This window comes from Grus americana, chromosome 1, assembly GCF_028858705.1.
Source record: "Grus americana isolate bGruAme1 chromosome 1, bGruAme1.mat, whole genome shotgun sequence".
In the NCBI taxonomy this organism is placed as follows: domain Eukaryota; kingdom Metazoa; phylum Chordata; class Aves; order Gruiformes; family Gruidae; genus Grus; species Grus americana.
Window position 1 is genome coordinate 201,577,509 of NC_072852.1, and position 18,349 is coordinate 201,595,857.

An 18,349-nucleotide genomic window follows, 5' to 3' on the forward strand; every position below is an offset into this window, starting at 1 on the left:
AACCTTATATCATAAGATGGTGAGAAAAAAGTAGAAGACAGTCCAAAAAGTGCCAAAAAGAAATTATATGTGAAAGTCATTGATTCAAATCATCAGAGTGAAGAAAGTATGCAAAGAGTAACAGAGAAAAGCAACTACGTAGTTTCACAAATTAGCATGAAATAAAGAAATTCAGAGCGGACAAATATTAATAAAAATGTTTCTACTACTAAGAGTTAAAAAAAATTACAGTACTTTGAAACACTAGAACAAGACTTTCCAGCACCTGGAAAGACAATGTTACAAATCCAATGCCCATATTGAAAACATGGTAAGTGAATGATCTGTCCTGAGAAGGAAAGGATGGGGATGGAGTGGAAGAGGAAAGGCAAACTGGACTAGCAGTTGTAATTACTACACTTCTAAGCCAATGTTACACAGAAGTTTTACTGTGAATTCTATAAAGCCATATTCTGAATATTTTATAAGATTACAGTGTTATATGATACTATGTAAAACTATAATATTTTTATAAGAAACCATATTTTCAATCCAGAAAAATAAAGGCTGCATTGAAAAGTTTACTTGAGATTTTAACACCATATTTTAGCACAGCATTATCTCAAAGACTGGATGCACCTTTTCCAAGTATTTCTGCATGATGACTGTAGGGTTTTCCAAGCATGTTTCGGCTAACCAGGTTCCGCACAGCCTCAGACACTCTGTATACATCAATTTCAGATGGGGATCATTCTCAACCTTTGAGAAAGCAAGTTTTGGGAAAAAAGAAAAAAAGAGGGATGCATCAGATAAAAATACCTTTTACTTATGAGGTAGGCCATTTATAAAGCTTTTAAACCTTAAATATAATTCAATCACTCAGGCCTATTACACATAATGTATCTACAGAGTCATTTCCCATCCACATCTACAGTAGTCAGTAACTTTAAATCACATTCACATTCTATGTTAGACTAAAGGAGAGCACATATTTTCAAATACCTGACAGTTTGAACAATGAAAACCAGAATAAAACAATGACAAAATGTAATAAAAATGAAATAAATTCACAGCATGTTTCCAAAACTGTATTTTCTAATATCCCCATGTAGTCTGAAGTACCATAGTACACTCTGTAGAAAACATTCAGGAATTGCAATAACTATGTGTGATCATTAAATTTTTCAGACAGACCTCTACATGGAAACTTGGTTAAAAGTGCTCTGAGAAGACGATGGAGCAGGTTTCCAAAGGACTTGCCTCCAGACTGGAAGCTCAGCTTTAACTGTATAGCAGGACAAGTTTCCAAAATACTTTTAGAATAGGGTACATACGAAAGACCACCTGATCAAGATGGCAGCGCTGCCTGTGAAATACTGAAAGGTATCATAGGCTGTGAAAACACACAACCTCCTTATGTGGACAGGGTAAACGTTAACACTGGAAGGTGAGAGAAGGACTAGATTTTTGGAGGCCTTCATCAACTGATTCATGGAGCAATCATGAAAAGCTAAAGAGGAGCAGCAACTCTTGATTTTGTCCTGATATATAAAGAGAACTTGGCCCAAAATTCTCCAGCTTTTCTGAAGTGTGATATTCCTTAATAACATATATGGATTCAAAGAGAATGTTTATTACCCTCTCCTACCCTTACTCGAAGAAAGCCATCATAGCTAATCACAAAGGTAAAGACTATGAAGACTTTTTGACCACATCAGTACACAAAATGAAGCTTTGTCCAAGTGAAAAAGAAAAGGTATTAAAGAAATCATAAATTATCCTGTCAAATGAAAAAATAAAACCTCACCATCAGGCTGTCCAAAAAACCCAAACAAGTTGAAGACTCAACAAATAATAAGAAAGCATTTTTTAAACATATTAGGAGCAGCTAGCCACCAGACAGTCCACTTGATAAAAAGACAATAGATTTATCAAATAAATAGCGCTCTGAGAATATAAAGCAGAAAAAAAATTAAGTTATTCACTGTGGAGCAGCTTGAAGAGTCCCACTGCAAAGCCTTTCTTTGTGAGGGATTCAAAGGTCTGTCTGCTACTGAAGTGTCAACAGCAAAGGCTACTGAACAAACAGCTAAAAATGGAACTATGAACTCACCAGGATCAGAATCTATTTTCCCAAAAGGTCTACAGCAATTCACAGATGAAATAACTGAACTACTAAAAGATATGTAAAAGCTTTTGCTTAAAATTGCCTTAATGTAAGAGAAGTGGCAGGTGGCAGATGTGACACCAATATTTTAAGAAGTTCCAGGGAAGCACAGATCAGTACGACTCTTATCAGAAGTGGACAAATTAGCAAAAAAACCCAAAAAACAATAACCAACAACAAACCAAACAAAAAAACCCCCACAAAGAGAACAGATGGATTAATATGAAGAAAAGACAGAATAGCTTTTGTAAAAGCGTATCACAGAATGACAGAAAAGTCGAGGCTGGAAGGAACCTCTGGAGACCATTTGGCCCAACCTTCTGTTGAAAGCAGGGCTTTAGGATTAAGTTTTCCAGGACTCTCCTAAACTGACTCTCGACTATTCATTTCCAGCAAGGGAGATGCCACCACTTCTTTGGGCAAACTGTTCACACTGTGTAGTGGTAAAGAATTTTCTTCCTGTATCCATATGGCATTTCCCTTGAAACAAATCTCTGTAAGCAGAGTTACCTCCATCTTCACTATAACCACCTTTCAGGTATCGGAAGACTGTGACTAGATCCCCCTAAGCCTTCACTTCTTAAGGCTGAAAAAACCCAGTACCTAAAATCTTCATTCCTTTGCCAAGTTCTCTGACCCTCTAATCATTGTGGTGGCCCTCTGCTGGACTCTCTCCAATTTTTCAATGTCTCTCTTGAATGGTGAGCCAAAACTGGACACATTATTTCAGGTACAGGCTAAGAAGAGCCAAATAGAGTAGAACAGTCACACTTCTTTATCTACTGGCTACACTCCTGGTGATGCAGCCCATGACACGGTTCACATTCATTGCTACAAGGGCATACTGTTGAATCATTTTAGCTTGCTGTTCACTGGGACCCCCAGATTCTTTTTGGCAAAACTACACTCCAGTCAGTCAGACCCCTCCCTGTAATGCTGCTTGAGATTATTCTGTCGCAGGTGAAGGACTTCCCACTGATCTCATGCAATTCCTATTGGCACAATCTTCCAAACTATTGAGGTCTCTGTGACTGGTGGCTCTTCCTTCCAGAATGTATATCTTTCCAGTTTGCTGTTATCTGCAAATTTGGTGAGGAAATTCAGTCCTGTCATACAGATCTCAGTCATAAAAATAGTACCAACCCCATAACAAACTCTAAGGAACTCTATTTCTGACTGGCTACCAGGCTGCCTTTGAATCATCAACAACCACCCTTTGAGCTCAGCAGTTTAGCCAGTTTTCCACCTATCTTGTGGTCTTAGCTATCTTACCAGCTTGTCAGGAAGGATATTGTGGAAGACTGTGTCAAATGCCTTGCTAAAATCAAGGTAGATGACATCCACAGCTTGTCCCATGTCTACTAGGCAAACTCTTTCATCGCCCAAGACAATCAGGTTGGTCAAGCACAACAGTGTATTTCTGCTGGCTTTTCCCAACCACTTTCTTTGCCTTCATGTGCATGGCAACAGCTTCCCTAAAGACACATTCTGTAATTTTCCCAGGGACTGAAATGAGTCTGACTGCTCTGTAGTTTCTGATCTTGTTTTTTACCCTTTTTGTAGACACATGTGATTGTCCTCTTCCGGTCATCAGGACTTCCCCTGATCTCCATGACCTTTCAGAGATGATACAAAAGTGGCTTTGACATGATGCCAGCCAACTCTCCTAGCATCCTCAGATGCATCCCATTTCCCAATTCAACTGAACTTCTTCAAGATCTCAACAACCAAAGGAAGATCTGTCTGATTCAGCCTATTCCAATGAGTCTTATGAGGAGCGGCTGAGGGAACTGAGGTTGTTTAGTCTGAAGAAAAGGAGGCTCAAGGGAGACCTTATCGCTCTCTACAACTACCTGAAAGGAGGTTGTAGCAAGGTGGGTGTTGGTCTCTTCTCCCAAGCAACAAGTCATAGGACAAGAGGAAATGGCCTCAAGTTGTGCCAGGGAAGGTTTAGATTGGGTATTAGGATAAATTTCTTCACCAAAAGGGTTGTCAAGCATGGAAACAGGCTGCCCAGGGAAGTGGTTGAGTCACCCTCCCTGGAGGTATTTAAAAGACATGTAGATGTGGTGCTTTGGGACATGGTTTAGTGGTGGATTTGGCAGTGTTAGGTTAATGGTTGGACTGTAATGTCTTTTCCAACCTAAACTAGTCTATGATTTCTGTGCCTAAACAATCCTGCTTGGCCATTAGGTTCTTTAACTATTAGCACAGAACAAGATGATACACCTCTATGTAACAGTTTTGTTTAAAACAAGTTAATGTTTTATGAAGGGAAATAATCTCTGACATTAAAAAGCTATTTATTTCACAGTGGTGGCACTGGAGGCAAAATAATGAATAATGAATTCTAACATTTGCCGCTCTTACAGACTCACTTTGAAACCCCCTGATAAGATATGCTAATAGAGATTTTTTTCTTTCAGACATTTTGAGAGTACAAAACAGATTTAGTAATATTGCAGACAGCCTTATAATTTTCTTCCAAGGGAAAACTTCCAAAAGTGGAAATAGGATCTTAAATAATTTAATTCCCATAAATTTATACCAGATGTAACACATACCTGAAACCAATCTGCCTCTAATTTTTTAATCATTCTTTTAAGAATATTCAGTGCAAGACTCTCTTCCTTTTTAGCCCAGAAAACCTGAGCTTCTTCTAGTTGCCATTCAGAAACTCCATATCCTGTTGGATTGTATTGTTTGATCTGAAACATAGCTCTTTCTGGAAGCTGAAATTGAAAAAAAACATTATAAACAATTTTTTAAGTCAAATACATGTATCTCACAGCAAGTTTTGTTTTTAAACTCCATCATTTGCTCTACTTGTGCAGCATATTCTACCTATTCAATGCTAAGAATTTATTTGCAGCAAAGAGATGGATTTGTTTTTAAATATACTTGCAGAAAATTCCGATTTGCAACAAAAATAGACTATGGAATTAAACTTCACAAACCCCCACATATCGATGTTTAACATTTTAAATTACTTGGAGGTATAAAGTACAGAAATTCTACAATCAGTACCTACTGAAATGTGCTGGTTTCGACTAGGATAGTGTTAATATTCTTCACAGTAGCTAGTATGGGGCTGTGTTTTGGATTTGTGCTGAAAACAGTGTTGATAACACTGAGACGTTTTTGTTACTGCTGAGCAGTGCTTACACAGAGCCAAGGCCTTTTCTGCTTCTCACACCACCCCACCAGTGAGTAGGCTGGGGGTGCACAAGGAGTTGGGAGAGGGCACAGCCAGGACAGCTGACCCCAACTGACCAAAGGGATATTCCATACCATATGATGTCATGCTCAGCATATAAAGCTGGGGGAAGGAGAAGGAAAGGGGGGAAAGTTCTTAGTGATGGTGCTTGCCTTCCCAAGTAACCGTTACACATGATGGAGCCCTGCTTTCCTGGAGATGGCCGAACACCCACCTGCCCATGGGAAGTGGTGAAAGAATTCCTTGTTTTGCTTTGCCTGTGCACAGCTTTTGCTTTACTTATTAAACTGTCTTTATCTCAACCCACGAGTTTTCTCACTTTTACCCTTTCCATTCTCTCAGCCACCCCACTGCGGGGGGTAGTGAGTGAGCAGCTGCGTGGTGCTTAGCTGCTGCTGGGGGTTAAACTATGATACAAAATAATGGATTTGTAATTTTAGCTTAGTGATTATTATTACATCCTAAGAGATTATAGAAAAATAGTAAGAAAAATGGCACCACCATACACTAATTCTTTTGTATGCCTACCTCTTCACTCATATCATTGGTGAAATAACATCCTCATCATTTAGTAATCTAATATCACCACGACAGTACAAAGAACAAACTATCTTTTTAACAATGTCAAAAATCGAGACTAAAGTGTATTTTCACATGTTGTCCAACCAATAACCAAATCAATCAAACTTTTAAATAAGCAAGGTAAACAATTAAAATGTAAGAATGCCCGTAAATGACAACATAAGTTTGGGTACTTCAATTAGTGGCCAGCGTGATGATTCTGTATGGCGCACTCTTCCTTCTCCTGACAGATGGTAGTAGAACCAAAGAGGAAGAAAAGCCAGTAGTTGCAAAGAGTGCTTCCTCAAAAGTGCTCCTCCATCCAGACACATAGTGTGGTCAACTACTAGTGTGCCATAAGGAAAGGGTCATCATTCCATGGTTTGAAAGACTGATAAGGTCCAGAAGTGTGCCTCAAAGGTTGCACACGACCTACAACACTGATGAGGCTGGAATGATAGTGTTTTCAGAAACACATTGGCTCAATCTTTCAGAACCTTCTAATCCTCCCAAAATATGGCACCCCAATTTTAAATTTTATTCTGTAATTAAAAATCAATGGGAAAAAAAATTAACTTCTGTTGAGGCTCTTACAGGACACTCATCACCACACTGTTAGTGGCTGGGCAGGCACAAGATAAAAAAAATTGTGAAGAAGTAATTTTCCCAAACAATTCCAGAGGCACTGAGTAAATCTTGCAAATTTATGAAATCAAAGACAGCTGTTCTACTGATTTCATCATTATTCACAAAAAGAGTCAGAACCTTCCTGAAATCAAAGTTTAATATAGTTCCACATATGTGAAGTGTTAAACATATTTCCAGGTTATGTATTTAGCTGGAACTATTTACTGTACCACCTAGAAAAGCCAAGGCTGACTCTGGACCTTAAATGCATTAGCATCTGCAGAAACCACTGATACTACAAATCTCATTAAGTCATTCACAGAGAGAGATTTACCATAGTGCAATGGTGCTTTGAGAGCATAAAACCTTGAAGACAACACTAAATATACAGCTTTCTGCAGCTTTATGCTGGAAGAATACAACAGTATGATGCAGGTGAAAGCTGGATATATAAAACTGCACCAAAATAAAGTAACAGAGCTAAAAGAGCATTCTTCACTAAAAATTTCACTTTTATATTATGTACCTCGTACAGTAACTTACAGTTATGAGCAAAATTCAGACAACATGCCCATAAATACAATTTATGAATAAGTTGTGTATAGTTTAAGTCTCCAACTAATTGATTCATTGAATAAACTTAGAATAGTTAATCTTTAGTACTGTTAAAAAATGAAGTTCTTTTATAAACTAAAAACCTAAACATCCATCAGTGATCTTTCCTGGAATTTATTACCTGCGTGTTTTTAGCAGTTCTTGCCAATCTAGAGAGCTCCACTAGATGTTTGGTCAGGATGTCTTTAATACATTCTCTTTTGGTATTTTCATCCTCCTTTTCAAGCAAGATCTCCAAAATTACAGTGCGCAGAGCCATGACAGGTTCCTGGAAACGGAAGTCACTGTCCTTGAGAAGCTGGGACTGTCTCTGCCATTTCAAATAAATATCATTCAGTTGTTGAGTAGTAACAGATCTACAATTGTTACCAAAAGAAAAAAGACCTGTTATTAATTCTCACTAAATATTAGTGAAATGCAACATTAGTAATCTACTGACGTAGTTCACAATCAACAGTTCAAAACCAAGAAGCCCTACAATGATTAATACGCAGAATAAACTGGCAGGCTTCCAGTTTTAACTAGCATAAAGATCAAGAGATCAACATTAGTAAGGTGAACAACTCCACTGTAAACATTCTTGATTAAGCATCAAAAACTGTTGTTAAAGGTCTATCAGCAAAGGGAATCGCATTCAAACATAGGGCTACTTAAAAGATTAGACACCAAGACTCCTATTTTACTATATAGGTCTTATATGGATTAATATAACAAATTCCAAACTGTGACATTGTAGCTGTGTAGGTTGTCATTGTATGTATTATTTTCTTAGGTGATTCATTAACTGCCAATATGAATAGTTCATAAGGTCCTGGACATGCTAAATGACTGTAGCATGACTATAAGCTACCAAACTGATACAACTATAGCAGAAAAAGAACAATGTTAATAGTACTACAGAGATAAATACCTTTCTATGATTACAAAGCAAAGTTAAGAATTCAGGTAAAATACCGACAATAACAGTGGTCCATGAAGGAAGTGATTCAAACTGAAACAACTTTCTAATAGATCTATGAGTATCATCAAGGAAATGGAAAACATTTTTAGAATGAAACTAGAAGAGGATAACTCAGTTACTTTAGTAAACCAAAGGCTAGGAGATACGACTGCTACTTTGGAGTATACCAGGGAACTCAAAACACAGGAAAGAAAAAAAAATTTAAAATATAATATTGGCATAATATCAAATAATTAAAGCTAGACCATGAATAAATCTAGTCTAGAAATAAAGGGAATCTAGATTCGTTTTCACATAGTAAAGCTAAAATCCGTATCATTTTTAAGATGAAGTTTGAGATGTTCATGACTAAAATTTGTTGAGGTAATTTTATTTTTGTGCTAGGCTCGATTACCAAAAATCCTAAAAACCGAGAAAGGAGTATGAAGCAAGCTTTACAAAATACCTGGAGAACAGCAGACCTATATTTTCCAACTCTCCAATTAGCTGTAGTCTGCAAAGAGTTGGATATAATGAATAAACAGACTCAAGACTGCCTTTGCACAGCTCTTCGACTTCATTCACTCTATGGATTTAACAGAGAAATAGTAAATTTTTTTTTTTAATATCCACAAGTAATTTCAAATATCCACAACATAATTTCCATACAGTGAACAGAATTTAAACAGCAAAACTATTCAGTTTGGAATTATTTTGTATTACCATTAAAATTCAAAAAATTAATTTTGTCAATAAATGAAAACTTGGTAAGCATATATAAACTCCAAAGCCTATGTGATAGCACAGCTAAAGAAGAGTAGTCAGCATTCAAATCCACTTAAGAGGACCACAAAGTAAGGGATGTATACTACAGGAAATGTATCTTCAATTAGCACACAAATTGTATAAGCACAAAAGACAAATTTAACTTAAAAAAACTTCGAAATGAAGTTGCAGTCAAGAAGTATTAATTCTATTCTATGCGTAAGTCTTTGTTTAAGCCCATAACACCCCGTAATAGTCTTTTATACATAACTTGTGACTACAGACACAGACGCACTCTCTGTCTCTCATTCTAACAGCACAATATTTGCATACAGTTACCTGGCATCTTTAAGACTGTCATAGAAAGCAGAGAATTCCTTATCTCGTAAAGACTGAAGAGCATCATGCAATGATTCATGGTACCCTGGTCTTTCTGTCTCATCTCTTAAAAATAAAACAAAAGTAACATAAAAGGAAAATTATATTTCCTTACAAAGAACTCATTTTTATCTTTTTGATAAGTATTTTTAGTATTACATTTTCTGCAGTTAGATGGACTGTTTTGCACAATAAAAATAATAATACTTTAAATTTTAAATTAATTGAGCATTTTATAAATTCAAGCTGTTCTTTTAAAACAAAGAAAAAACAATAATTGTCAAAATGTTTGGAATATGGAGACTATGTTCAAGATTGTATCAAAAATATGATGGAAAACCAACTGCACAATAAAAATTTAATCGTAAACACATTTCTCAGTATTATGCTCAAAGATATATATTACGGTACATATGCAACTTCAGAATCAACAATTTTTTACAATTAACTTCAGAAAAAATAAAGATAATTGGAAGGCTGAAAAACCCCGTAGTGTTCAACTTAATTTTCTCTTCCTTGTCTTTTTCACTTTTCTTTCTTCTTCTCCTTGACCCTCCTCTTTCCTGCCATCTCATTCTCTCTCTTTTCATCTTACATGTTTTTCTACTCCTGTATTAAAGCTGAATATTCTATTTGCCTAAGAAGCTTATAACCAAAGAGGTTTATACAGACCCTAATCCAAGGACAAAGAGAGCCCACCTATATGAACTTTGTTCTGATTGTGGCATGACATATGCCTTTCAACGGGGTACGTCTGTGAAGTCCTCCAGGTGCTTCTAAACAATAATCTCAGGGCAGTGCAGGAGAAGAGAATGAACACACCAAGAGAATGTTCCTCAGACCCATCTCTCCGTAAGAGTCTTACAAGAAAACTCCTCCATTCTCCTGACTACTAAAAGTTAATGTAGAAGGAGTTACTGAAGACCCCATCATGTAACTTCTGCTTTTAACAAAATGTAGTGAATCTATTATGTATTCCTCCTAAAATGTGCGAGGGTGTAGCTGTACTAGGAAGGGACAGAGTTCACACCATATCCTGGCCAGTCATATGAAATAACTAATGCCAGGCATCCAGTGCTACACAAGGGAGGAGATTACTCCTTATGAAGGAGTAGCCATGAACCAACACTGGTGTTTGCCTACCCCAAGGTAGGTCTTGATAACCTCTTGTGGCTTACCAAGTAATATTTTCCCCATTTGCTTACAAATTAAACATTAAAAACTATCTATCCCTCATGTGTACTTCAAACATCTACTGAGTCAAAATTAGAAAATTTCAGTTTATAGTTATGAACAATCAAAATGAAGAATCAACTGCATACATTTTCCCAGGAAAATGAAAAGTGATGTGCATACAAACAAGCCAGGTCTAAGTGAAGATGACTGCTTTTCAATTTAATAATTAAGATAAATTAGGTGACCTGCTTCATAGAAATTATATTCTAATGTCATCTTTTTGCTTGGAACTGAAACCACTGCCTTCCACATAAAGAACCAGCAAAAAAGGAAGTTGGTTTACTTGACAGAAAAGATGTGGCCCCACTGCATATTCCTCCATGCTGCCTGGTAGCGTATTTCCTGTAGTTCTGCACACCACTCCGTGTTTTCATGTTCCAGTCCTTTTAAATACATGGAAAGAGTGTGGCAAAGCCCAAAATTCTGCAAAGCCTGGAATTAACAAAATTACTGAAAGTTGGTTTTCCTCCTTTAATAAACTGAACCGTTTTTTTTAAAAAGGCGTTGTTTTACCTTTGGAAACAAAGAAGTCTTTGTGGGTGAAGCAGAACTGTAAGTATTTCTAAACTCAGCACTATACAAGATAAAAACTGTTTAATAAGACTACTAATCACAGCATTGATACCTGCAACCCCGTGAAAATGGTTTCATTACTACTGTGGCTGGCATTCTTTGAAATAAATTTCCACGGTGTGTTTCAAATGAACTATCTCCTCACATTTCTCCATTCCATCATTCCTGGGTAGCAAGCCCAAACTAGTTTTACTTCTTAATGAACTGTTTTTCCTGGTGAGGATTTGAAAAAGTTTCCTATAACTCCTGAACTCCTATCTGTTTGAAGACCGTAATGACTTTATAATTGTGACCACTTACCCAGGTTATGTGTGCAGCCATTATTAAGAAGAAACACAATGGAATTTTAACAATGATACTACATAATTTGGGGTAGGAAAAGAAAAGTACCATAGGAGAATGAAATGAGGGGAAACACAGATATACCTGTGCTATGTTATTACAGAACTGGTGTAAACATTTTTAGGCTAAAAAGCAACATATTTTAAGGGATCAAAATAAGACAACATCAATGCTATTTATTTTATCAAAAAACCCCACAGTTTCAGTGAGATAGCTGCCATAATGGAGAGGTTTAAAGAATGAGATGGCAAAAATAACCAATTACATTACTTTTTATATCCTGTAATTTTAGGAGCTGGCCAAATTGTGTATAAAATTGAATGTATTTATTTAAAAATATTTCATAAAATTCATTACCCAAGACAGGGATTGTGGGTGAGTGACAAGAGGACTAGAAGCCTTAATGTTTTTAGGACAAACATCGAGTTGTCTTATATTATGCAGTTTGGATGCCTACGACAGTGGGCTGGACTTGATGACCAAAGAGATCTCTCTTAATCCTAAAACAATTTTTCCTTTACTACAAACGACTCTCAGTACAATGGCTATCAATTCCTACATTAATTTCCTGTTACAAAATAAAATTACCTCTATGATTCCTGCCTGGCGAGTAGGAGGAGAGAGGCTTGCCTCAAGGTCATATGTTACAAGGGCTTTCTCCCATACTGCTTCATGCTCATATGTTCTTATCCTGTTTTAAGTTAACAAGAAATTTTCAATTTAAGTTCCTTACTAATAAATGAAAGCAATGACTTCAAATAATATAAGAACATTAATAAATTATACCGTGCTAATGGCTGTAACATTCTTCCTCCGCCACAGCCGTAGAGACTGTCAGGTTCTCCAATGCTTCTATATATGTCCATGAGAAGGTCCTAGAACATGCGCCATAAAGTGAAGAATCACCTCTTTTGGAACCAGTTCAAGTGAGTTTGATACATAGCACGTAAGTTTATAAATACAAGTCCTTCCATGTAACATGTTGTTATCATTGCTTAATTTTCCTTTATGCAGTATCTGAGCCTGCTATCATCACAGGAAGAAAAGTTTTGTAGTCTAGCAAAACTCTTCAGAACTACCTAACTTCTCTGCTAAGTTATTAAAAAAACAGCACTGGGCCTTGAGTGGACTGGTTGAAAAGCGAAAGGCAGTAGTACTGAACGAGCATCAGACATAGCAGCTAAGCAATGCATTTTAAAGATATGCAAGCACAGTTCTGGAATAAAAAACTATGGAAAGAAGTAACTTAGATAAGGGTACTCAATCAGATTTTATGTATCAAATAAACTTGCAGGAGATACTACTACTGTGGTTTTGATTATTACAACTTGCTACACTACTTGCTGATTTTTAATGAATGTATCTCTGACAAAATAAACTGAAAAATACTTGGCTGGTTACCACCACGAGGTCAGTTCTTTTGGGAACAAAGTCTGCTTTGCTGCAATTTAAAATTTGCCAGTTAATTCGTGTGCCAGGTGAACAAATATTCAACTTAACTTGTTCGGCAAGACCACTGAGTTCACTTTGAATTAGAGCATGAGAAGAACTTTCACATACAGATTTTGAAGTTCAACTAGATCTGCCTTCAGCTCAGATGAAACCTACTGTTGTAATTATATGAAAAGGTTTGTTTTCAGATTATGAAGCACACACACATACCTGTAAACTTATGCCAGTTTCTTCTTTACTTTTTTCATTCAAAATAGTAATAGTTGTTTTTTGGCTTTCTTCTTCAAATGTCAAACTCTTAGCTGCTTTAAAAGATGATCTAAAAGAAATGTTTCAAGCAGTAAAGTTAAATGAAATTTCACACAAAGAACTAAAGAAATTCTGAAACAACACTTAAGAAGAAAGGGGCACAAACAGCAAATGCAAGATCAGGCCTGTCATATCCCCAGGTTATTCAAAATAGCTCTCCACCAGAATGACAAAGTGATCAGCTGAACTGAGAATATCAACATCAAGGGATTTCAACATCAAGGTGGTTTTTCAGAGAAAAAAATCCAGCTCGTAATGTCTAATCTTTTATTAAATCAAATTGCTTTTGTGAATGCCTGAGGCATTTCTGGGAAAGAATAAAAGCCACTACATGATATATATGCTTACAACCATACTTTTGTTATACGTTCACTGTCTTAGAGTTATTTGTCACCAAAACGAAGCTAGTAAACTGTAAGTTCCATATTTTGATCTTGTTAGACCAGAAGACAAAGATAACTGTCCATTATAGAAGAAAACTTCTACAAGGATCATTCATTCACCTGTACCCACACAATTCTGGTCATCATTCCGTGGTTTCTTTCTCCCCTTGATTCACTTCTGGCTTTAATTTAACCACTAGTACACTACTAATTATGAGAAATAGAATCTGAAAAGTGTTCAGTTTAGAAAGTGATTCAATACATTTTGGTATTCAGAAACATTAGCTTCAGTGAAGCTTCTCCAAAACACACACTACTAAGAAAACTTTCTGGTTAGAAGTCAAAACAACACTGTTTTGAGCGTGTCACAGCTAGAAAACTACACTGGTAAAAACATTCTCCAGGTCAATACACACAACAATACACACTTTTTTTAAGTTTCCTTGACTTTTCATGTAACAAAACACTCCTGGGACACACAAAACATGATCCATTTTACCAGAAATGTCAAGAAACTGCATTGCTCAAGCCTTGTACCTTTCTTGCTGTTTGTCTATGTTCATCTTGTCTGCATAGATTTCTGCATAGAGCAGGGCCGTGAAGTGAGCAGCACAAGACTGTGCTGCTATAGCAACCTCAAGATAATTCAGATCTAGCCAGAAGCTGTCATCAAAAACTGTACCTGAAACAGATCTGATTAAATATAAATTTTAATATTGCTGTAACAGACCTTCTCTTTAACATTGAACAAAATAAATCCAGTCCAACTATAAAGCCTTCCAAAGGCTAACTTTATCTTAGCTTCCCCAAAACCCGTATCACAAAAAGTTTATCAGACAAAAAGTTTTCAAAAAACTCCTTCAGCATAGTCAGAACTCTTTAAGGCTAGCCGTATCACTTCTGTAACAAATTCAAGGTCACTAATATGTCTTCATTCTTTTAACTGACATGTTCTCTACCACATCACTCTTCCTTAATCTAGAGTGATAACAGATCTTAGAACAGTCATAATTAAATTAAAGCAACATTTTGGAAAGCTATAATTTACCTCTTTTGTCTTCTTAAGTAATCAACAACAGCAAGCATGGCTCGACGAGATACTTTATCCAAACTTCTAAAATTATGGGTTTCTTGCTCTGGAATGTGTATTTCAAAAGAAAGAATATAACCAACTTTTTGTCATAACATAACCAGGTGTATTTTGTACTCAAGAAAATAACTAAAAAATTTTCTTGGATGGTATTTCCAAAATTAAATTAATAGTTTGTCACAAAATGTATTTCCCCTCCTTATATGATGTTACTGACATTAGAGTAGTTTATACTGCAGCTTTATCAAATTATCTTTGCATTAATAATTCTTATTATAGAATTCAGAGCTGATCCAACACCACTGCACAAAGCTCCATAACCAACCCCTTCCCTTGGGCTTGAGCCATATAAAGTTATTCCAAAGCCACAGAAATACTTACTAGTAGCTTTACTGTAGATTTTGTAGAGTGTGTATGCTTATACAAAAACCAGTATCTCATAGACACATACTTTTAAAGAATTTATATTTCCATGCCTTGCTTTTGGATTAAAAAAAAAAAAAAAAATCAGATGTCTACAGGTTGTGTTCTGGTCATTGGGTTAATATTTTTTTTCATTTTTCTGGAGATTTTTAATTTATATATTACAAGAAGTAAGAAATTGGGAAAACATAAGCAAAGGCTTGATTACTACTACATTACAGTAAGATGCAGAACTAGAAATTTCCCCTACAGAAAACAAAAGCCACATTAAAAAAAAAGAAGTATCTGGGTATTTCTTGTGTTCCAACAGAAATGCACAATGCTTACTTTCCACTGCTACCAAAGGCCTTATAGAAGGAACACCAACTCCTCATTTACAGGTCATCTCCCACATGCTTAACTTTAAAAAGACATGCAGTGGGGACATCTGACTCTCAGTTCCTAACACACCATGACATTTTACTCTCCAGATCCATCTCCACGCACTGCACTGCTTGCAAATGCAGACACAGTGTGTCGCCGGCAGAGTCCATTCTGTCAGCACTGTACAGTCAATGACCCACAGAGATTGCTACTTCCTCCTTCAGAATTTGATCAGATGAATAATTGAAAATTTCTGACCAAATTATATTTGGATACTAGAAGATATTAATGAGTCAGGGGAAAGAAAAGGCACTGGCAAGAAAATTGGGAGAAAAAAGTTATTCTTCAGGATTTGCTGAACAAATTACTGCAATGGTAACTATAAGATGTCAGCGTGGTGTTCATACTCACTTACTAACAAGCTTACAGACAGAAAATGAAAATGGTGTCTCTTTTTCATGACATCAGGTAGAAATTCTAAATCCTGAGGAGAAATAATTGAACATCTATTTTGAAAGATTCATTCAATAAAAAATTACACCACTTCTGCAAAATACTAGATTCAACTGAGACATGATTCTGGCCAGACTGACATGCACGAAGTCCAAAATGTTCTTCATTTTTAGTTTGGTGGGTCTGACTCTTGTCAAGCAGTTGGTAATTTATGATTAGGTTTGGTTTCTCAGGCAGAGCTGTGATTGACATGACGTTCACATAAATTATGCTTTAAATTGCCAAAATAAACAGCCATTTCCTAGAACTTGCATGTCAAAACGGATCAACAGGAAGACTCTTGTTCAGAAGCACTCAACTCTCTCATGTCTAACTGCTTGGTCTTTGCCACAGTTTGGATCCTGATGGATTGGAATGAAATTTATCTAGGTTTTCTAGGAAGATTTTTCTCCTCATTTTGATAGGGTAAGAGTTTTTTCTTGAAGAAACTGGTTATCACCAGATCTTGAAACATTTTGTTTTGAATACTGCTGATGTTCTATCATCCCAACTTTGGAATTAACATATCTTTGCTCTGTTGGCTAGTGCACCTTCAGTTTATCTGTAAACAACTACATAGACAACAAGCTGTGTGCTACTTCATGTATTTATTTTTTTCTTTGTACCAGGACAGTTTTTCATCTGAAGAACTCCATTTAAAGCTTTTACATGTCCTTTATTTTGCTTTTATTGCCTCAAGTAAGGTCCCTTGCATAGAATCACAGTGTTTGAAGAGGCCTCTTTCATTTCCTCATTGGTATCACTGAACTGTAAGTTTATTAAACTTAGAAAAATCCCTTCATATTTTTCATGGAACATTTTGGTTTACTCTGTACATCTGAGCATAAATTTGTGCAACAGTTTCCCTGGCTGGTTACAGGAAGGAAATAGGAAATTGTTAATCCTTTTCTATCTTACAAAGTGGGACAATAATAAAAATATCTGGATTGTTGGAACAGCTTGTTACCTGACTTCAAAAATGTGAAATACTGGTCTAGTCTTTCTGGCCAGGCTAGTCAGCATCTGTAAAAAGTACCTTAAAATACACCTAGTATCATTAACCTTATTTTCACCACTCTTAGTACAAACTGCAATACAAAACGTTCCTTTACTTCTCTGGCAACCTGAAGCTTGCATGACTCGCCTGTAAAGAGACTGCAAGACATTGTACAGACTCATTCCTTTGGTGATTTGTCACTGAAGAAGGGAGTTGGAAGATATAGCAGAGTAGCTACTGCACAAAAAATATTAACCTGAAGTCACTGTATTTGTGTTAAGGGACATGCACAAATAAAATAAATACATGATGTGAACTCCTGAAAACAAGCATATGGACCATTCCCGTAGTTTAATAACAAAGATCTTATTTTTTTTACACAGCTTTCTGCTACCTTCAACCACAATCTAAATGGAAAGGACACCAGTCAGCTTGATTAGAAGGTGCTTTGTTTTTAATGGAACTTCCTGCATTACTCATACTCAGCTGCAGTTCTTTCGGTTACAACTTCCTTTCATTCTGCTGGAATGGAAGAGATCTTTTGAATGTACAGGGAGACCATTATAAACATTAGGCAGAAGCTGAAGCAAGGCTTAGTCTTTTTTCCAAGGGGAAAATCCAGCGGAAAACTGCCTTTAATTGCTCTTGTTTGAGTAAGAGAGTATTTCAACTCTGATTAGTCATTTTAAGAGACAGTCCAAGACTCAGTCCTGCAGCACACAACATTGGATCACATCTAAATTCAGCAAATAGTAAACATTATCCAGTTGTGAATAAGGAAAGAAGCTATACAGAAGAAACTACTTGGGTACTGCCAATGAACAGCTTCAAAATCATTGGTATCTCCACTGAAAAGATCAAACAATTGGACAGAAGCTTCTAAAATTCTGTCTGCCTACAAGTGTGCATCATACATTTGATGTCAGAAGATAATTTTTTCACAACCAGAGTCCCTCTTTCAGCTGAAACAAAAATATTATGACATTACCTGAATCAGAATTTGGTGGCGTAGTAGATCTACTAGATGTGGCAAATCTGCAACAGGCTGTAAAAAACTTTTGGATATGAACTGACAAAAGATTTCTCCAAGATTCATCTGAGTCATGAAGAAGGATATCGTGAATCAGGTATGGAAGCAAAGTTTGACACAAGTCTGTTTTCACCTAGAAAACAATCATGCACAGCAGCTGCTGAGAAAAAGAACCAAAAGCCCTTCTTTCTCAGGTTATAACCAAACTGACAACTACTCAAACAAACATGTAATACTTGAGAAAGAACATGTAATATGAAAAAAGTAAAGCACTCAATAGGGCTATGCTGGCATTCAGTTAAAGTAGTCATATAAAGTTCATCTGTGTTTACAGTTATCTCTCAAATCTTATTTTTCAACAGTGTATTTTATGGGTATCCGCAATATCTGACTACAAAGGATCTGAATTA

General features: G+C 36.3%; 1 protein-coding gene across 7 annotated transcripts in view; it reads right to left on the reverse strand.

The window, feature by feature from the left end:
• ATM (ATM serine/threonine kinase) overlaps window positions 1–18,349 on the reverse strand; it is a 77,342-nt gene that overhangs the window by 15,968 nt on the left and 43,025 nt on the right. For all 7 annotated transcript variants that reach the window (XR_008574546.1, XR_008574545.1, XM_054808492.1 and 4 more), the window contains 12 exons: window positions 17,898–18,072; window positions 14,593–14,680; window positions 14,082–14,237; window positions 13,063–13,171; window positions 12,187–12,275; window positions 11,989–12,091; window positions 10,769–10,917; window positions 9,211–9,315; window positions 8,573–8,692; window positions 7,288–7,522; window positions 4,711–4,878; window positions 619–738 (listed from right to left, as the gene is read on the reverse strand). Coding sequence is in view for 5 of the 7 variants with exons in the window: in XM_054808492.1 (XP_054664467.1) it covers window positions 619–738; window positions 4,711–4,878; window positions 7,288–7,522; window positions 8,573–8,692; window positions 9,211–9,315; window positions 10,769–10,917; window positions 11,989–12,091; window positions 12,187–12,275; window positions 13,063–13,171; window positions 14,082–14,237; window positions 14,593–14,680; window positions 17,898–18,072 (1,617 nt within the window). In the remaining 2 variants the exon portion in view is untranslated. The remainder of the gene's footprint in view (window positions 1–618; window positions 739–4,710; window positions 4,879–7,287; window positions 7,523–8,572; window positions 8,693–9,210; window positions 9,316–10,768; window positions 10,918–11,988; window positions 12,092–12,186; window positions 12,276–13,062; window positions 13,172–14,081; window positions 14,238–14,592; window positions 14,681–17,897; window positions 18,073–18,349) is intronic.